The 22,127-nt window shown below is 39.8% G+C and overlaps 2 protein-coding genes across 2 annotated transcripts; both read left to right on the top strand.

Moving 5' to 3' along the window:
* The first annotated feature begins 5,855 nt into the window (after nt 1-5,855).
* On the top strand, nt 5,856-6,569 carry LOC136393728 (keratin-associated protein 3-3). Its single transcript, XM_066366360.1, has one exon. It carries the CDS (start codon nt 5,940-5,942, stop codon nt 6,234-6,236), a length of 297 nt encoding a protein of 98 aa, XP_066222457.1. The 5' UTR covers nt 5,856-5,939; the 3' UTR covers nt 6,237-6,569.
* Nucleotides 6,570-15,991: 9,422 nt separating this feature from the next.
* Nucleotides 15,992-16,739, top strand: LOC136393729 (keratin-associated protein 3-3-like). The gene has a single exon (XM_066366362.1). The coding sequence runs from the start codon at nt 16,052-16,054 to the stop codon at nt 16,346-16,348; it is 297 nt and encodes a 98-aa protein (XP_066222459.1). The 5' UTR covers nt 15,992-16,051; the 3' UTR covers nt 16,349-16,739.
* The last annotated feature ends 5,388 nt before the right edge of the window (nt 16,740-22,127 follow it).

Raw genomic sequence — 22,127 nt, forward strand, 5'->3', positions numbered from 1 at the left:
GGACTCTTCTCACTTACTAGGTATGTGTCCTTGGTTATGTCATTTAACTTCGCCATGTGTCAAGGTCCTCAACTGTTAAATAAGATTAAAAACAGTCTGCACCTACAAAATACCTGAGTGGTATACCACAAATCTTCCCCAGTGGTGAAAAACAAGGGAAGACTGAAAAACTGTCACAGATCAGAGGAGACTAGGGGATGTGATGACTAAATGTGATTGGTACCTCACATTGGGTCCTGGAACAGAAAGGGGACATTAGTGAGAAAACTAGTGATATCTGAATAAAGTCTGAAGTATGATTAATAGCAATATACCAGTGTTGGTGTAGGATTTGACAAATGCACAGTAGTATTTGTAAGATACTATCATTGTGGGAAATTATGTGAGGGATAAACAAGAATTCTGTACTATCCAATTAAAACCTGTGCAGCCCTTAGGACAGTATGTACTGATTGTCAACCTCCGAGTCCAACTTTTTATACTCTGTGATGCCTGGGTGAGGACTCTGTTTCTCCTTTGGCTGGTGCTTTACAAGGTTCCACCAACAGAGGGTGCTAGGAAGAGACTGCAAGGCCTGAGAAAGAGTGTAGGGTCTTGTTGCCCCAGCAACAGTTCTTTATCTGACAGAGCAATAGGTTCTAGTCTCCAGCTTCTTCCCACACTTTAAAAAAAAAATGGTGTCATGGCACCTCCTCAGAAACACCAGCATCAGCAAGGGAATGACCTCCCCCCGACAAAGGTCCAAATGCTGACCCCACCAGATCTCTCCTCTGAGCTTTTGAGGTCACAGCACCGGGACAGCACCTGAAGTCTGAGTCCAGCTCAGCAGGACCCCTCTTCAAGCTTCCAGGCTCAGGTAACCCAATGTCTTCTCTTCATTACATAGCGCTGGTAGCTGCTTCATAAATCTGTCACCTCAGTTTCCCTTTCCCAGTCCTCCAACACCTCTTTAACCAATTCCTTACCTTAAAATCCTCTCTGTAGAACTACCTTGTGTGAGGGTTTTCTTATTGGCTTGTTTTTCTGACTAAATTTGACACAGAAGCGTTCTATATTGCTGGTTATCGTTATTTTCCAACCTTCCTCCCTTAAATATTTGTTCCACATGTTTCAGCCTCCACAGTCCACCCCATCATCTGGGCTGTACGCTAGGTACTGGAGGAACCAAGAAAAATAAGACAGTTCTTGATTTGAAGGGAGATTGCATTCTAATAAAAAGAATCAACGTAAATACAATAAAAAAAGGAGCAAAGTTTTATGGGGGACATGGGGTGTGGCCAATCCTCCCAGAGGCAGGACTGCAAGTAAGGGCAGAATGTCAGAGAAGTTATTGTTTTCCTTGCTTGAAATGCACTTACCTCTTTTCTGAGCATTTGTAATCAAAACAACTTACTCCAAATCCTCCGTGAAGGCCTCTTTGATCATTTTAGCCCTTTCATTGGATTTCCTCCTGTGGAAATTCTCACGGACACCCAGAAGAGAAACTACCTTTGATTAGATAACTATATTGTTCCACACCCAATGCTAAATAATTTACATAAATAATTCTCAATTAATCTTTAACTCTTGCAATAAAACTATAGCAGATTATTTTTTTTTCTCCCATATTTGTAGTTGAAAAGCTAAAGCCCAAAAAGATTAAATAACTTAATCTAGGTCTCACAACATGTAAGTTATAATTGGCATTCAAGCCTAGCTCTGAAACTCCTTCCATTAACCCATTCATCATATATTATTTATGCTGTTTGTACACAAAGAGATTTCTAACCTTGCCCATCAGACCACACACTCCTAGAGGACAGGGACCATGTCTTCTATTTTTCTATCTCTACCACACGCTTCAGAATACATTTGCGATTCAATAAATGCTTATAATGAATGGATTTGCCCATCAATGTCCTTTACTGTAATTACATACTAGCTTTAACCATAATGTATTAGCACTGTAACTGATTTAAAGTGGAAGAACTTTTGAAAAGGTTCTTGTCTGTCTGATAGGAGATGATAATCAGCTTTGGCTGTGGTTTTGAACAATGGAATAGGCAAGTCAGCAGTCTGTTTTTTCAGAAAAGAAGAAATTTTTTGTGCTGTTTTGTAAAGAAATGCAAGCTCATTTTTCAGACCACATATAGTCTCATGAACCTATGTAAGTAAGAAAACCAACATCCTTTGTAACACCGGGTGCTTATTTATATTCATACACGATTGTCTACACACCTATTGTATCGTATAGATAATGTAGGGATTAGTATAAAGAATCATGTGGCAGGTTCTAAGCTTCCAAATCAAGGTCATGTTGCATACTTTCAATACTCATGAATTCCCTCAGATCCATGAAAAGATAGCAAGGTGAATCTGGTAGAAAAGAAGTCCCGCAGGTTTTGACTTCCCAAATTTATCCAGGGCACATGTTTTGAGAGGGATCATTTCTTGCTTTTCAGGAAATCACTTGTAAGAACAAATTCTGGTTGGTAAAAAGAAAAAGAGGAAAGTCACAATAATATTGATGTTTTTATCTGCGACTGAATAAGTAGAGAACCCACACTGACACCATTTTGAAACTGCGACAAGAAACAAATTTGAATGTAGCAACACAACAGAATAAAACTGAAGGAGAGCTCATCCCATGGCTGATAAACAACGAGTCAGTGAGTTATCTGAATGGGGTTGCACAGACAACAGGAAAACATTCTGATGGACGGATGCCGTGTTTCCTGACACAAGTGGATATAAAAGACCCACAGAGGACAACTTTGTACAATAAAACCTCCCTTGGCAACAAAGAGCTCCCTGATCCACTGTCACCATGTCTTCTTGTAAGTCTAGTCGCCACGGATGCGGCAGTGTTCCCACTGGCCCAGCCACCTCCATCTGCTCCTGCTCCCCTGATGTGCTCCCCTGCCCAGCAGCTGCTCACAGGAGATTAGCCTTCTTCAGCTCACCTGCTGTAACACCTGTCCCCTACCCTACTGCGTTCCTGACTCCTAGTGCCATTGTTTGCGGTTCCACAGCTGCCACCCTACTCCAAACTTGAATGTGATCTCTGTCACAACCTGCACCCAGCCCTGTGACTGTGAAGTACCTTGCTGCTAGCCAAAGATTTTTCAAAGAGCTTGCCCACCTGGCCCCAAGGGACTGCAATAGTCGGTAAGGACTGCTTGGCAAATGGTCTTCAGTTAGAAGATCTGGAAGAGCCTGACCTGTGGTGGCGCAGTGGATAACGCGTCGACCTGGAAATGCTGAGGTTGCCGGTTCAAAACCCTGGGCTTGCCTGGTCAAGGCACATATGGGAGTTGATGCTTCCAGCTCCTCCCCCCTTCTCTCTCTCTGTCTCTCTCTCCCTCTCTCTCTCCTCTCTAAAAAATGAATAAAGAAAAAAAGAAAAAAAAGATTAAAAAAAAAAGAAGATCTGGAAGAAAACGTTCTGACTCTGTGCCTTCAGTTTTGCAGAACTGTTCTATGTTTTGAAAGATGATTTCAAAGGAGAAGAGACAAAAACACTATCATAGACCTCCTTACTTTAAAATAACTACCATTGTTCCCCAACCCATCTAATGTCTCAATGTTCAGTGCTATAATTACCCATTAAGCTCTTGACACATGCATACATCATGAACCTATGAATACGTTCAGCAGAATTACACTTTCTGATGACATCAACATAAATCTCATAGCCAAAAGGAGGCCTCACAGGGATATGTAAATATCTGAAGAAAATTGTCAGGGTAATAAAATATCTTCAGCTCTAACTTTAGAATCATTTTAAACTCTGAGGGTTAGTGCCTATTTAAAATTTTTATTTTTTTCCCTGACTCTTTAAGTAATTTACATATGCCCTTAAAGATGATGAGAAACTGGCATTAGAAGTCAACATACTCACAGAAGGGACCCCAGAGATTGAGTAGAGCCATATTTTTTTCATTGTCTCATTTAGGTGAACCTTCAAATGTAAAACTGTTTTGACAACAGTATAATATTTCACAAATAAAATCATTTTGCTTATGTAAAGTGCCATTATTGTTATAAAGGGTTATTGTAAAAACAAATACATACCTTTTTCAAATTCTAATCTATAATTAAATCCAATTCAATAAGCATTTACCAAATGCCTACTGTGCACCAGGCATTGCCCTAGATGCCTGACAGAGAAAAAGAAGATTGAGACAAAATTCCCACTTTCGAGGAGTTTGTACTGGAGCGAGGAAGACAGGTATACATGATCTCTAGCAGACTAAAACAAGGGCTAAATGAAAAGCTGGGCAACACACTTTGTGAGAGCAGCAAAAATCATGAAAACATCAAGAAGAACCACCTAAAGTTCCTTCGTGAGGTATCTGAGCTGATGCTTGAGGGGTGGGTAAGATCTGAGAAGGAGAGAACTGGGGAAGGACATTTGAACACTATGATCATGGTCATGGTAAAGCACTAGGAGATAGATTCCTTGGCTGAGGCCAACTGGGCGAACAATGTTGTACAAGGCATTCCTCAAAGGAATTTACAACCTAATTGTTAACCCAAGATACAAAAACAAATAAACATGCGAAGTAAGGAGTAAGATAGTGGAGAAATTATTAGTAGGACTGCCAAAATTTTAAATCAGACTGGGTCAGATTCTCTTCTAGAACCCCGGCTATCTTATAATTTCTCTTTTTAGTTTCTGTGTCATCTTATTTTAAGGTTAAGTACTGTATTTTTCACTCCATAAAACGCACTTTTTTTCCCAAAAAAAAGTGGAGAGGAAAATGCTCGTGTGTCTTATGGAGCAAAAAATACGGTATTTTATCAAAATATTTTAACACACCATTTGGTTCAGAATATTTTTTTTCTTATTTTCCTCCTTAAAACCCTAGGTCTGTCTTATGGTCAGGTGCATCTTATGGAGCAAAAAATATGATATATCATTCATGTGAAAATGAATGAAGACAAAGGTGATTGTCTTTTAATGGTCCATTTAAGAAAAGGTAGCAATTGGGTAGACCTTTCCTTCCAGTAAATTTATACTTTGACCGTGGATGGTTGGCACAGTGGATAGAGCATTGGTCTGGTGTGCAGACATTCTGGGTTGGATTCCTGGTCAGGACACACATGAGAAGTGACCATCTGCTTCTTGCCCCTTTCTTCTCCCCTTTTTATCCCACTTCTCTCTCTTTTCCCCTCCCACAGCTAGCAGCTCCATTGGTTTGAGTGTCGGCCCAGGTGCTGACGATAGCTCAGCTGATTCGAGTATTGGCCCCAGAGAGGATTGCTCGGTGGATCCTGGTCAGGGTGCATGTGGAGTCTGCCTATCTCCCCTCTTCTTACTTAAAAAAAAAAAATTACACTTTTATTCACTACAAGACTGACATAATCATGAGAATAGACTGTTTCTAAAAACCCATATAGTAACACAACCTTTGGAAACTCATTAATAATAATAATAATAATAATAATATAGTAAATAATACAATAAAAATAAAATAAAAAGAGGCTTGATTTTATCCCATTCTGGCTATCACCTTGCTTGCTCGATAGAACTTGAATTATATAATCAATAACCAATAAATAAGGCAACTATGTCTGAGATGCACATAGTCATAGCCTCTGAAACAACAGGTGAATTCTCACCTGGTCTGATTATCCATAATTTATGTAAGGTTTGGCATGCCAGGGCCCAGTGAGGATAAAAATGTAATCATCTCATGACAAAAATGACAAGCTTATGAGTCGAAAGCATGATTATTTTAATAAGGGCAAGAACTCTTAATGGACAAGTAAATACCAAACTGATTAGCGAATCCTAGTGGGGCCGAGTGGCATAAACAAAAAGGAGAAGTCTCCTGGTTGGATTAGCACGAACTGGGGAGGGCATATAAGAATCCCAAAGCCGGAGGAGACATTTGCATCTCAGAAAACTCATCGTTCTTTCTGAGAAACGAAAAGCACACCAGATCCCCACCGCCATGGCTTGCTGTGCTCCCTGCTGCTGCAGCGTCCCCACCGGCCCCGCCACCACCATCTGCTCCTCGGACAAGTGCTGCCGCTGTGGGGTCTGCCTGCCCAGCACCTGCCCACACACGACTTGGTTACTGGAGCCCACCTGCTGTGACAACTGCCCCCCGCCCTGCCACATCCCTCAGCCCTGTGTGCCCACCTGCTTCCTGCTCAACTCCTGCCAGCCCACCCCAGACCTGGAGACCATCAACCTCACCACCTACACTCAGCCCTGCTGTGAGCCCTGTCTCCCGAGCTGCTGCTGATCCATGCCGCTTCGCCCAGGGTTCGGACACTGAAGAACCAGAAGCTGTCTGCCTCAGTAGTACGTCAGACGGCAGGTCAGACCTGATGGTCCAAATAGAAAAAACCTACCTTTCATTTTAATGAAAAGAAAAATTTAAAAATTGTTATAATCATTTGGCTGAATAATCATTTGGTTCATTTGAGCAAGTGAGTATCATCTATTATCAAAAAATATTGAAATCTGTAAGACCTCAGACAATATATTCTTGGTTATGTTGCTTCTTGGATCCCATTTCTAGTGCTGGGCATTATCAGAGGAAATAATTTCTTAATGGGTTTTCCAATAAACATTGTTTCTCTGGCAAGATGTGTTCTTTGTGTTAGAGTTCTTAGTTGTTGTTGTTTTTTTTTTAAAGGTAAAGATAGGTAACGATTTTATTCATTAAAAAAGAACCTATTATGGAGGAATGACTGGAGCTAGTTTACTAACATGGCTTGACAATTTCAAATAGATTGTCTTTTATGTTCACCTTCTCTCTTCTCTTCCTCAGACAAATACCATTTGGGGGATGAGCCAACATTTATTTATCTACACTTGTGAGGTAAATCACATGTATTAAGTCATGTAACCCTTAAAATAGCACTAATAGATGAAAAATAATGAAGCTTAAAGAGTTACTCAACGTTCTCAAAGTCATAAAGTTAGTTACTAAGAAAATCAGAATTCAGTTCCTTGCATCTGTGAACATAAAACCCAATTATCTCTGCCACATCACAGAGCCTCCAATACTAATAGAGCCAGAAGCTTAAGGAACACAGTTAAGACATTAACTTAAAACATGCATGAGAAATAAAAAGGATAAGAATCTTAACAAAATTATCATATCCACTTGTAATGGTAAAAGATAGATTGGCTCATAGATTAAAAGTGACAGGTACCCAATTCTAAGACCTGGGTCATATAGTAGGCCTTCATTTCCCCTTAGAGAGAACTTCAAGTGGTCAACTCTGGTAGCAAGGCACTAGGAATATATCTCTCTACCTGCCACCATTCTCAGCAATACTTTCAGATGATAAGCTTAGAACTAAAGCTAAGACCTCGATTAAACATGATTTAATCTACTACTTCATTTTACTAACCTGCTTAATTTTTCTTATGTAGATTATCCATTTCTCAGCCTTAAGAAATTATATATATTTTACATATATAATATTACACATGCAACATGTCATAGTTACATAATATGGCATGTATAATATTACATACACTACATATTATAACATACATATAAAGGCACAAGTCAAAATCTGAAAAAGCACTGAGCTAAAGCCAGAAGAGTGCAGGTGAAAAAGAAAAAGGTAGGGCAAGGAAAGCAAATGCCTTATAGAAACACGTTTTTAAATGTTCTCAGTATGACTTCTGGTCAAGATGGCAGAGCAAGTAAATGAGGTACTCTCATCCTCCCACAACCACATCAAAATTACAACTAAACTACAGAACAACCATCATTGAGAACTACCTGAAGTCTAGCTGAACAGAAGTCTAATAACTAAGAATGTACAGGAAAAGCCACATGGAGACAGGTCAGAGGGGCTGAGACTCGGAAGAAGCTGATCCCACGTCAAGGTGTGGCCATTAAAAACCAGGAGGCATATCTCAGCTATGGAGGTCGCCCCAGAGGAGCGGAGTCCCAGCCCCACACCATGCTCCCAAGCTCAGGATTCCAGTGCCACAAAGAGAAGTTCCCATAACTTCTGACTGTGAAAACCAGCAGAGATTGTGGCTGCTGAAGCCCCAGGCATTCTTCTTAAAGGGCCCATGCATAGACTTTATGACAGACTCACTTGCTCTGAGCTCCAGCACTGGTGCAGCAGCTTGAAAGGCTCCAAGGACAGATAGGAAGAACTGAGCTGATTGGCTTTGGGGTGAGAGCTGGGGGAGGAGAGACAGCTTTCTTCCAGACAAAAGTGCTGGCAGAGGTCATTTGTAGCTCATGCCAGGCAGCCTTGGGCAGGGCCCAGGCAGTCACTGACTTTGGCCTGTACTTCCCATGAGGCTCCAGAGCCAGAACACCCCATTGGACAGCTTCACATTATGCTAGATCACCACCCAACCACCTCTACAAGCAGCACACTCAAAAGGCAGACTTGGTGGGCACCAGAGTCCTGCAGCAGCTCCTCCTGAACTATAGTTCCAGTTAGTCCTTGTAGCCATCACAGGGAGGTTAACCACTCTCATGGAGATACCAATAGGATTCAAGGCTCAACTACAATAGCACTGGGTACACACAGCACACACAAGGCAGGGTACACACCTGGATAACCACTGGATCCCACAGGATACCTACTACATAAGGTCCCTCTACCAAGACTGGGAGTCATAGCAGCTCTACATAATACATAGAAACAAACACAGGGAGGCAGCCAAAATGAGGAGACAAAGAATCATGTCCGAAATGAAAGAAAAGGATAAAAAAGAACTAAACAAAATAGGGACAAGCAATCTACCAGATGCAGAGTTTAAAACAACATAAGGTTATAAGGTTATAAGGATGCTCAACAAATGAGGGGAAGTTCAATCAACTCCGTAAAAACTTCAATAAAGAGAAAGGAAACATAAAAATTAAAGATAGAAAACATAAAGATGAACTAATCAGAAATCAAGAATACTAGAACTAAAATGAAGAATACACTAGAAGGAATTAACAGTACAGTAGATGAAGCAGAGAGGATCGAATCAGCAATTTGGAAGACAAAGTAGCAGAAAACACCCAACAGGAAAGCAAAAAAATAAAAGGAAGATAGTGTAGGGAGGCTCTGGGACAACTTCAAGCATATCAACATTCATATCACAGAGCTCCCAGTAGAAGAGAGAGGGCAAGAAATTGAAAATCTATTTTAAAAATAATGACAGAAAACTTTCCTAACTTGGAGAAGGAAACAACATACAAGTCCAGGAAGCACAGTGAGTCCCAAACAAGATGAACACAGAGAGGCCCACACCAGGACACATCATAATTAAAATGCCAAAGGTTGGCCCTGGCCGGTTGGCTCAGTGGTAGAGCATCGGCCTGGTGTGCAGGAGTCCCGGGTTCGATTCCCGGCCAGGGCATACAGGAGAAGCGCCCATCTGCTTCTCCACCCCTCCCCCTCTCCTTCCTCTCTGTCTCTCTCTTCCCCTCCCGCAGCTAAGGCTCCATTGGAGCAAAGATGGCCCGGGCGCTGGGGATGGCTCTGTGGCCTCTGCCTCGGGCGCTAGAGTGGCTCTGGTCGCAACATAGCGACGCCCAGGATGGGCAGAGCATCGCCCCCTGGTGGGTGTGCCAGGTGGATCCCAGTCGGGCGCATGCCGGAGTCTGTCTGACTGTCTCTCCCCGTTTCCAGCTTCAGAAAAATACAAAAAAAAATAAAAATAAATTTTAAAAAATGCCAAAGGTTAAAGACAAAGACAGAATCTTAAAACAGCCAGCGGAAAGCAGTGAGTTACTTACAAGAGAGCTCCCATAAAACTGTCAGTTGATTTCTCAACAGAAACTTTGCAGGCCAGAAGGGAGTAGCACGAAATATTTAAAGGGATAAAATGAAGGACCTACAACCAAAATTACTCTACCCAGCAAAGCTATTATTTAGAATCAAAGGACAAATACAGAACTTCCCAAGCAAGTAAGAGCTAAAGAAGTTCATCACCACCAAATCGGTATTAAAAAAAATGTTAAAGTCTTCCAGCTTGACCAGGCAGTGGCACAGTGAATAGAGCATTGGACTGGGATGCAGAGGACCCAGGTTTGAAACCCCAGTGTTGCCAGCTTGAGTGCAGGCTCATCTGGTTTGAGCACAGCTCCCCAGCTTGAACCCAAGGTCACTGGCTTGAGCAAGGGGTCACTCGGTCTGCTGTAGCCCCCTGGTCAAGGCACATATGAGAAAGCAATCAATGAACAACTAAGGTGCCGCAATGAAGAATTGATGCTTCTCATTTCTCTCTTCCTGTCTGTCTGTCCCTATCTGTCCCTCTCTCTGTCTCTGTCACAAAAAAAAGTCTTCTAGAGGAAGGGGGGTGGGGAGAAGAGAAGAAGAAAATGAATAATAAAATAGCAATAAATACAGATTTATCAACAATTACTTTAAATGCAAATGGACTAAATGCTCCAAACTAAAGACACAGGGCAGCTGAATGTATAAGAACACAAGAGCCATACACATGCTGTCTACAAGAGGCTCACTTCAGATAGAATGACACACAAACTGAAGGTAAAGGGAGAAAAAAATATTTAATGAAAATGGAAGCAAAAAGAAAAATCATGGGTAGCAATACTTATAACAACAGAAAATAGACTTTGAAAGACTGTAACAAGATGCAAAAAAACACCCAGCAATTCCAAAGAAACTCAAAACACTAGTTTGAAAAGATATATGCATCCACATGTTCACTGCAGCATTATGTACAATAGCCAAGATAAAGAAGCAACATAAGTGGCTAACAATAGGTGAATGGATAAAGAAGAACTAGGACATATATACAATGGAATATTGCTCAGCCATATAGAAGAATGATCTCTTGCCATTTATGGCAACATAAATGGATCTAGAGGGTATTGTGTTGAGTGAAATAAGTCAGACAGAGAAAGACACATACCGTGATTTCACTTACATATCAACTGAAAGAACAAAATAAATTACCATAAGAAAACAGAAAGAGCTTAATAGATACAGAGAACAATCTGACAGTTGTCCGAGGGGAGAGGGTAGGATGATCAGTGAAGAAGGTGAAGGGATTAAGAAATACAAATTGGGTAGTTACAAAACAGTCACGAGGATGTCAAGAACAGCACAGGGAATATAGTCAATAATATTACAACTATGTGTGGTGCTGGATGGGGTAAGTTATATAAATGTCTAATCACTGAGTTGTACACCTGAAACTAATATAATAATGCATGTCAACTACAACTGAAAAATAAAAAAAAATTTAAGTAAAAAGCAAAAATAAATCTCCTCAGTGTACCTGCCAGTCTCTCCAGAGAAGGATTTCTCAGAGGATCTCACAGGCTTATAAGTAGCACATTTTTAACTGAAGAGAACTTAGAAACCATGGGGTAGATGGGACACAACCCAGGATACATTCAACAAGGGATTTAGTCCATTTACTCATTCATTTGGCCAATATTTCTTGAGTGCTTCTCCTGTGCCAGGAGCCATATCCATGCCAGAAGGATAAAGATGAAAGAAATGTGATTACCTAAAATGCCTTCAAGTTTCTCTCAAATCTGGTGACGTTATTAAATCATAATTTATGTGCTCCTATATATGCTGAATGAACATAATTATAATGCTGTGTATTTCTGCTGTGACTGAGCTGTGAGCAGCAAGCATGCAAACACAGAGTAACTAAAGCCCAGATTCAGTGATTCAGCACCACAGGGAGGGATGGTTAATGGGAAGCTCCAAGTTATCCAGGCTGAGTATTAAAAGATGACAAGGCAGAAGGTGTGAGGAGCAGCTGTTCCAGACAGAACAGCAGCTTACAAAGTCATGAATGCACTGCTGATGGAGAGAAGAGGATGAGGCATGCAGGAGAGAAGAAATGCAAGACGCTGGGGTGAGGCTCCTCAGACAAAGTGGCGTAGATGGAAAACTTGAACCATGAGAGATTTGAAGAAAGAGACTAAGAATAGTATTTAACTTCTGTTTCTTTATTACCCATCTTTAAGTTTTGCCTTCACTGTCACAGTTACCTCTATTGCATATAGAATGGTATAATTAAAACTGGGCACATTTTAGAATCTGTGTGTGTGGGTATAGATGTTTAGCACTTTGAAAGTCTACCATCTAGCCAGGTATCATTGTGTTTTCCCTACATTTGCTTAAAGGAGAAAGATACCATTTGTTTCTAGAATTAAAATATGTTTAGTATCTCTGACACATATTTGAAACTTAATTTTAAACCACATAAAAAAAAGTAGCTCAATCCAATAGGTCCTATATTTAGTTTTTAACAAGTCAGCCACCACACCATCTAAGGCAAATTACCTCACCTCTCTTAAACTCACTTTCCTAATTTATGAACAAAGGAGAGTAATTCTCAGGTCTCTTGACCACTGCACAGAAAATAAATTTTAATAAACTATTGCAAGTCTTTTCAATAAAAGAGATTAGTTTATTATCATAAACTTATTTTACAACTGTTTTAATGTGTAACCTTGTCTTCTTTATAATTATGGAAGCATTATACTCTACACACAGCACAGTAATGATTCCTTTATGCTTATAATCTTGATTTAAGGTCCTATGAATTCTAAGTAAGAGACTCATATCTTTCTACCATGAAATTCTAACTGTGGGAGTTTGAGGGCCCCTCTTTATGTTTTTCTTAAAATTCCAAAAGAATTTTCTTCTGCTTATTATTTTTCTGCTCTTAGAATCCAGGTTTTTTCTGCTTATCAAAATGTGTAATAACAGTAATTTATAATAATACATCATGTGTGAGATAACCCTTCAGTCTAGCAGACTCTAAGTTCCATGACAGCAAGGATAGTGTCTGTTGAGTTCACTGCTGTATATCCAACATTTATCAAAGTGCCTGGTGCATGGTGCCTGCTTGATAAATGTCCATTAAAGTATTTTTGAAATATTGAAAAATATTAATCAGTCCTAACTAAAAGGGTGAGCAATTCACACAAAAGTAAATCTAGGGGTGAGGTCCAGGAACACCAGCAGAGATCTCAAATCCTTTCTTCCAAGCAGAGCCATAGAGAAGTCTTTTAACATTTGAAATTTATTAATTTTTATGCCAGCCATTTTCTCTAATTGTAGGCATGGACTTTTAGCTAAATCTTTGCTATTCCCTATAAGGTCGCTCTTTTACTTGCCTTCAGCTATATTTTTCTTCTTCAGACTTTGTTTCTTCCCCTTCTCCCTTACCTTGAGTTTAATCTGCAGTTTACTGAGATAATGATGGTAATCGTTTATCTTTGTGTGTCACTTTATGGTTATCTATGGGTAAGTCCATTTTATCTCACAGGAGCCTCACAATCACCTTCTTTTTTTTTTTTTTTTTTTTTTTTTTTTTTTGTATTTTTCTGAAGCTGGAAACGGGGAGAGACAGTCAGACAGACTCCTGCATGTGCCCGACCGGGATCCACCCGGCACGCCCACCAGGGGCGACGCTCTGCCCACCAGGGGGCGATGCTCTGCCCCTCTGGGGCGTCACTATGTTCCGACCAGAGCCACTCTAGCGCCTGGGGCAGAGGCCAAGGAGCCATCCCCAGCGCCCGGGCCATCTTTGCTCCAATGGAGCCTTGGCTGCGGGAGAGGAAGAGAGAGACAGAGAGGAAGGAGGGGGTGGGGGTGGAGAAGCAAATGGGCGCTTCTCCTATGTGCCCTGGCCGGGAATCGAACCCGGGTCCCCCGCACGCCAGGCCTAAGCTCTACCGCTGAGCCAACCGGCCAGGGCCACAATCACCTTCTGAGTGGAAGAATGTAAAGATTATTACCTGTATTTTGCAGAAAAGAAAGTGAGGTTCCAAAAACTGAATTACTTGCCATAACAAGACAAGTCATGAGCAGTCCTGGGACCAGGAAAGACCTCTCTGACCCCTAATGTGGTCCTCTTGCACCCACACCCCTCCAAAAAACCACTCAGACATGCCCACCATCATGCACTGGCATACAGATATCCTTGAAGGAGGAGGTGGGAAAGTGGAAAGAACATGGCTTATCGGATGAGCGAGTCAAAGCTGAGTGGAAACTGTGTGAGGTGACCCCCTCTGTTCTCCCTTAGAGACTGAACTAGACCTGAGTCGAAACAGTGTTCTCAACCTAGAATCCAGGCCTTTCTCACCACAGACACATGATTTGGGGACATAATACAATACATTGGGAGGAAAAAAGTGAATAAAATCAAATGTGAACAGATAGCTCAGGCCCATTAACTTCACTTTCCATTGGTAGCAATTTCATTTAAATATTAGTATAATGGTCTTAAATTATTATTTTACTTAGTATAAAGACATAAGCTAAGCCTGACCAGGTGGTGGCACAGTGGATAGAGTGTCAGCCAGGGACACAGAGGACCCAGGTTCAAAACCCCTAGATTACCAGCTTGAGCACAGGCTCACCCAGCTTGAGCATGGGGTCACTGGCTTGAGCGTGGGATCATAAGCATGACCTCATGGTCACTGACTTGAGCCCAAAGGTCACTGGCTTAAAGCCCAAGGTTGCTGGCTTGAGCCCAAGGTGACTGGCTTGAGCAAGGGGCCACTAGCTCAGCTGAAGCCTGCCGATCAAGGCACGTATCAGAAACTAATCAATGAACAACTAAGGTGCTGCAATGAAGAACGAATGCTTCTCATCTCTCTCCCTGTCTGTCTGTTTGTCCCTATCTGTCCCTGTCAGTCTGTCTTTCTCTCTCTCACAAAAAGAAAAAAGATATAAGCTAAAAATTCAACTTACCTACACTTAACAGTGAAGGAAACAGAGCAAGCAGTTTTCGATAGAAAGAAAAATGGCCAATGTACATAGGATGTTCTAGCCTAACTTGTTACAAGAGAAAAATGTAATAATAATAACAGTTTATTTTTCACCCACCAATTGGCAAACGCTTTTAAAATTAAATATCCATGAAAAGTATAGAGAAATAAGAATTCTCAAATATAGCTGCTAGAAATACATAAGTAGAAGGAAACAGGTAAAAAGAAATGACAATATGGTAATGAATAGCAAAGGCTTTAAAATAGTTAATTAATAATTGTTCCAATAATTATTTCTGTCCTGAAATAATCAGAAATGTGCATTATTATTTATATACACAGTTATTCACTACTGTCATAATTAGCATAGAGAAAATTTGAAAATACAGTAAATAAATAATGTGAAGTTTTTAAGTAACTTAGAAGTATAATCATATAATGAATGCTAGGAAATATTAAAAATAACATCAAATATATTTAAGATTACAGGGTAATAAATATATATATGTTTAAATAAGACAAGTTTTAGAACAATAGGTAGAATATGATTTCAGTAATGTAATAAGATGATAAATGTACAGAAAATACCTAGAGAAATATATAAATATTAAGATAATTTCTATAGATCGTAAAATTACAGATGAGTTGTTCTTTTATACTTTTATATATTGCCTAAATTTTTAATAAATATGGAATATTTCATAGTCAAAAATGGAATAGGTATTTTTAAAAGTCTGCCATATTTCTCAATAGTGTATTTCACCATATCAATGTAAGTCTGATCTTCAAAAATCCTCAGACTAAACTAATACATTGTGACATGCCAACTATATGTCAGTTGAAAAGTCATTAATTTTTAGAAAGGTCCCAAAGCTAAAAGAAAGTTACTAAAATTAAGTTCAGCTCTTTAAAACAAGACCTAGTTTGTCCAATCAATTGATACAGATAAACGTGAAGAGATAAAAACTGACCAGCATAGAGATAAGACCTACATGCTGTGGTTGTATTCTGATGCAATATTCCCCAGCAGGGCTGCTGCTGGACTCATAATAGCAGAAGGCTTTGATGATACCTCATAAAGCTTCTGTTCCAGTGACAAATAGCCAGAGTAATCAGCTCAAATTCAGCCAGGAATTCAAATAAAGGTTAATTAAGAGAATAGAGACTGTTTACAAGCATCTAAATGTCAAATCATTCAAAGGACAGTGGATACACTAACATAAACAAGAACCAGGAAAGAAGCCTTCTGGTTGGACCGACACCCATTAGGGAGGGTATATAAGAACCCCAGAGCAAGCAGCGACATTCGCATCTCAGAAACCTCGCCTGTCTTGAAACCAAACCAATAAAAAACGCAGATTCCCACCGCCATGGCTTGCTGTACTCCCTGCTGCTGCAGCGTCCCCACCGGCCCCGCCACCACCATCTGCTCCTCGGACAAGTGCTGCCGCTGTGGGGTCTGCCTGCCCAGCACCTGCCCACACACGACTTGGTTACTGGAGCCCACCTGCTGTGACAACTGCCCCCCGCCCTGCCACATCCCTCAGCCCTGTGTGCCCACCTGCTTCCTGCTCAACTCCTGCCAGCCCACCCCAGACCTGGAGACCATCAACCTCACCACCTACACTCAGCCCTGCTGTGAGCCCTGCCTCCCGTGCTGCTGCTGATCCATGCCGCTTCGCCCAGGGCCGGACATGAAAAAAGTCAACCCAGAAGCTTTATTGATCACCTGTCTTCAGTACCTGCAAGTAACTGACCTTACTTTCAAAGTTGGAACAAGGATGGCACTATCACTGACACCCCTCCCCCCAAAAAGAAATCAAGGCTCTTTCAATGCCATGTAGTGGATATCAGTAATCAAGGACAATCTGAGCAGGTGGATGCCTAGGGGAGTCCGACATTATTCAGTTCCTTCATATTAAAGTATATCTTTCTTTGGGTAATTGGGAATTCTGTTTTCAGTCTTGAGCAGCATCTTTTTGGAAACCGGGCAGCTTCTTTGGGATCATCCTAATAAAATTTACGTCTCTGGCATAACACAAATGTCTACAATTACTTTGTTTTCTGTTAATTAAATGTATTTATTAACTCCAGGAGTCAGCATTTTAAGAAAAACTGAGAACATCTGCAAAGCTGAAAATGGTGGTGGTACAAATATTTCGTGCTTGGAACAAAAACTAAATGGCCTTGCATAAAAGATGGCTCATTATATTGGCATACCTAAATGTAGACTTACTCTGATTTGTCCTTTCAAGACACAGTTTAAGACAGGTTGGGAAAGTCTGAACATAATCTAAAGATCAACATATTAACTAATTCAGGTGACCTGATCTATTTCTGTAAAATATTAATAATATAATAATGTTATTATTGAATTTCTGGGTTTTTTTTAATATCTATTGTATGTTCTGCATTTTATTGTCCCTGACAGTCTGACAGGTGAGACAGATACATACATAATACCCATTCATTCCTTCCTATAATTAACAATTATTTATTGGATGTCAGGCATTGTATTATACTAAAAAAATTACAAGTATTCTAGCAGTAGCATTAGTAAAGTGCTGTGCTACTATAAAATTGAGAACAATTAAGAAATTAAGATGGCTGCCACGTGATAAAGAAGAGAAGGACATTGTTAAAGACACACTGACTGGAGTTAGTGGTCAAAGGGGTAAGAAAGAGAAGAGAGTGGCAAAGAAAGGCAAAGTAGTAGAGTTATGTCACCCACAGAGCAGAGTTGGAAAAAAGGGATCAGAGAAAAAAAAAAAAAAAAGAAGGGATCAGAAGAGAACTTTTAAAAAGAAATACTGTGTTCTGCTCTAGACATATCAAGTTTGAGGCACAAGTGGCATATCGAAGTAGTTTAAACAGCTGGAATTTGCACAACAGTGTTCTAGAAAGGAAGAAGATACATGAAGGAAGATGCAGAAGTTTGCGTGAAAGCTCTTTCAAGTATTTTCAGAGGGCTGGGTTGCATGCACACAGATGAAATTCCGTAAGGCGAGCAGGAAGTGTCTGCTGGTGAACAAAAAGCTAACTGGAGATACCGGAAGTCATTCAGTACTAACAGATAGGGAAGTGCCGGCCCATCCAGAGTGGACAAAGCTCCGTGAGTACCTCAAGCATTCAATCTATGTTCCAGAAGGACACACCAAGAGAGTAAGGGTCACAACCTTGAGTAAAGAAGATACCAAATTATACCTGTCCTAGAAAGGTCTAAAGAGTCAAGCCTGAGATGATCAAGAGAATCTTCCAGTGATTCAATTTCCTGTCAGAATAAAACTCAGCATTTAAACTCTGCAATATAATCAAGACTTCCCAAAATATATCACCCAGAATGAATAGCATATAATTAAAAATTGCCAGCCATGTGAAGAAGCCGGAAAATGTCATCTGTAATTAAGAGGAAAAGCAGCCAATAAAAACAGGTCCCTAGACACGCAGATGTTCGAATTAGCAGACAAGAATTTTCTAACAGTTATTACAAATGTCTTCATTGATTTAAAAAAATATATGGACAAGATGTGAAAGAAAGAGTAGACAAAATAAGGAATCTCAACAGAAAAGTAAAATTTCACACATTTACTTAATAAATTAATAACAAGTTAAATTTAATTATTTAAATTAAAAGAGGAGAAAATAAAAATTCTAGAACTAAAGAGTACAGTGTGAAATAAATAATTCAATAGGTGGCCTTAATAGCCCATTGGAAACTGCCAATTAGTGGTAAAGTCAATAAATTAAGATATCAAAATTATGAAAACCATGTAGAGAAAAAAAAAGGATTAAAAAAATGAACAGAACCTGTAAAGCCTGAGGGACAATATTAAGTGACTGCACACACAAGAAATTGGAGTTCCAAAACAATATGAGAGAGAAAGTAGGACAGAAAATTTTGGGGGGAAAAATGATTAAAATTTTCCAAATTTAGTGACATTTTATTATAAAATTGTATTCCTTAGTTCTAGCATTTTTAATTTTCTTAAAATTGGTGCCTCTAAAAATGAATGAATGCAAATATCTTCTCCCATCTGGTGGTTGCCTTTTTGTTTCAGTGGTGGTTCCTTTTGCTGTGCAGAAGCTTTTTGGTTTAATACAGTCCAGATGTATTTTTTTTTGCCTTTACTTCCCTTGTCTTTGGGGTCACATTCATATATTCCTCCCTAAGAGTAAAGTTTAATACCTATGTTTTCTTCTTTGTAATTTATTGTTTTGGTTCCTTTATTTAGGTCTTTGATACATTTTGAATTAATTATTGTATATGGGGACAAATAGAAGTTGTTTCATTCTTTTCTATGTGGCTTTCTAATTTTCCCAGCACCATTTATTTATTTATTTTTATTTTTATTTTTTTTTACAGGGACAGAGAGAAAGAGTCAGAGAGAGGGACAGACAGAAACAGACAGACAGGAACGGAGAGAGGAGAAGCATCAATCATTAGTTTTTCATTGCGCATTGCAATACTTTAATTGTTCATTGATTGCTTTCTCATACGTGCCTTGACCGGGGGCCTTCAACAGACCGAGTAACCCCTTGCTCGAGCCAGTGACCTTGGGCTCAAGCTGGTGAGCTTTTGCTCAAACCAGATGAGCCCTCGCTCAAGCTGGCGACCTCAGGGTCTCGAACCTGGGTCTTCTGCATCCCAGTCTGACGCTCTATCCACTGTGCCACTGCCCGGTCAGGTAATCCCCACCACCATTTATTGAAGAGGTTTTCTTTTCTCCTTTGTATATTTTTGGCTCTTTTGGTGGGCTTATTTCTGGGCTCTCAATTCTGTTCCATTGGTCTGTGTGTCTGTCTTTGTGCCAATACCATGCTGTTTTGATTTCTGTCGCTTTGTAGTATAATTTGACATCACAAAGTGTGTTACCTCTGGCTTTTTTTTTCCCTCAGGGTTGTTCTGGCTGTTCATGGTCTTTTGTGGTTCTCAAAATATATAAAGAACTCCTACAAATCAACACCAAATAAACAAACAATCCAATTAACAGTGGGCAGAAGACTTGAACAGACACTTCTCCCAAGAAGACATAAAATGGCCAATAGATAAGTGAAAAGATACTCAACTTCACTAGGGAAAGGCAAATCAAAAGTACAATGCGATACCACTTCAAATCTGTTAGATTGGCTGTTATCAACAAGACAGGTAATAACAAGTGCAGGAAAAGGCTGTGGAGAAAAAGGAACCCTCATTCCCTGCTGGTGGAAATGCAAACTGGTATAGTCATTATGGAAGAAAATACGGCGGCTCCTCAAAAAATGAAAAATAGAATTACCACATGACCCAGCAATCTATCTACTGCGTAGCTACCAAAAAAAATTGAAAACATTGATACGCAAAGACACATGCACCCCCATGTTCATCAGAACATTATTCACAGTAGCCAAGACATGGAAACAACCAAAGTGCCCCTCAATAGATGACTGGATTAAAATGCGATACATATATGTAATAGAATACTATTCAGCCATAAGAAAAAATGAAATACTGCCACTTGTGACAATATGGATGGATCTTGGTAATATCATGCTAAGGGAAATAAATCAGACAGAAAAAGTGAAGTACCGTATGATTTCACTCATATGTCAAATAGAAAACTGAAAGCAACAAATGAAGAAACAGAAACTCATAGATATAGACAACAATATGGCGAGGGTAGGGGGCGGGAGGAGTAGAAAAGTGTAAAGGGGGTCAAATATATGGTGACAGAAGATTTGACTTTGGGTGGTGGGCACATAATCCAATATACAGATCATGTATTACAGAATTGTACACTTGAAACCTATATAATTTTGTTAACCAATGTCACCCTAATAAATTTAAGGTAAAAATGAATGAATGAATGAATGACAACAGTTCCCTATTCTCAGAAGAAAAGCCTTACATAGCTTGGTTGACTCTACTCTGAAGTGTGATCACTGAGGGTTTCCAAGAGACTAAAAGACTGTATGTAACTTAGAATTTATGTATCACCCTTATTAGAGATATAGAGAAAAAATAATATCTTTGATTTTAAAATGAGGCATAGGGAATGTGGAGAAGGCAAGTCTCAGAACATTAAAAATCACAGTTCCAAGTCTTTTAAAAAAATTTATATTGAATTTATTGGGGTGACATTGGTTAATAAAATTATACAGGTTTCAGGTGCACAATTCTACAATACATCATCTATATATTGCATTGTGCGTTCACCACCCCAAGTCAAATCTCCCTTCATTATTATCTATCCCTCCTCTCCCCTCCTCCTCCTCCCTCATCCCTTGTTCCCTCCAGCAATCCCCACTCTGTTGTCTGTGTCTCTAAGTCTTTTTCTTTGCTTAATTCCTTCTCTTTTTTTCACCCAGGCCCCCAACCTCCATTCCTAATGACAGCTCTCAGTCTGTTCTCTATCTATGAGTCTGCTTCTATTTTGTTTGTTAGCTTATTTTGTTCATTATATTCCACATATAAGTGAAATCATATGCTCATGTCTTTCTTTAACTGGCTTATTTCACTTAGCATAATAATCTTCAGGTCCATCTATGCTGTTGCAAAAGGAAAGATTTCCTTCTTTTTTATGGCCATGTAGTATTTCATTGTATAAATGTACCACAGCTTTTTTATCCACTCATTCACCAATGGATACTTGGGCTGCTTCCAAATCTTGGCTATTGTAAATAACGCTGCAGTGAACATGAGGTGCATATATTCTTTCAAATTAGTGTTTCGGGTTTCTTTGGCTACATCCCTAGAAGTGGGATGGCTGGGTCATAAGGAAGTTCCATTTTTAATTGTTTGAGCTAACTCCATACTGCTTTCCACAGTCGCTGCACCAATCTGCATTCCCACCAACAGTGCATGAGGGTTCCCTTTTCTCCACACCCTTGCCAACATTTGTTTGTTGAAACAGCTCCGGGTCCTGAAAACCAACAAAAGGTCTGCTGTTTCCTTTATGTTTTGGCCTGGCAGGCACAAATTATGCCCATAAATCATGCAAAGAGACTTTTCAACTTGTATACAGGCAGATGTCATTTACACACACACACACACACACACATACACACACACACACACACACACACACAGACATACTTTAAACCCAGTATACACACACCTCCCTGCTCTACCATATGAGCCCAGCAAGAACACAAAAGCTCCGCCAGACTGCTATCCACACAGCACCTTTATGGTAGTGGCACAAGTAAACAAATGGTATTTAATGTGTTGTAATATTAATTCTAAAAGGAGACATGAACAATTTTCAATGTGCAGCATCAAAATCTGTGGAAATACTATTTTCCTTATTTGTAATCAGTTGTATCCATAATTATGATTAGTCAAATTTTCTTTCTTTCCTTATTCTGTCAAAAGAACAACGCTTTCTATGAAGATTTTCTGAAACAAGTACAGTATTTTATCCTACTGGCACATGGACATGGTGTCCTTATTTAGTAACCAGAACTTAT

Source organism: Saccopteryx leptura, chromosome 2 (genome assembly GCF_036850995.1).
Source record: "Saccopteryx leptura isolate mSacLep1 chromosome 2, mSacLep1_pri_phased_curated, whole genome shotgun sequence".
NCBI classification, from domain to species: domain Eukaryota; kingdom Metazoa; phylum Chordata; class Mammalia; order Chiroptera; family Emballonuridae; genus Saccopteryx; species Saccopteryx leptura.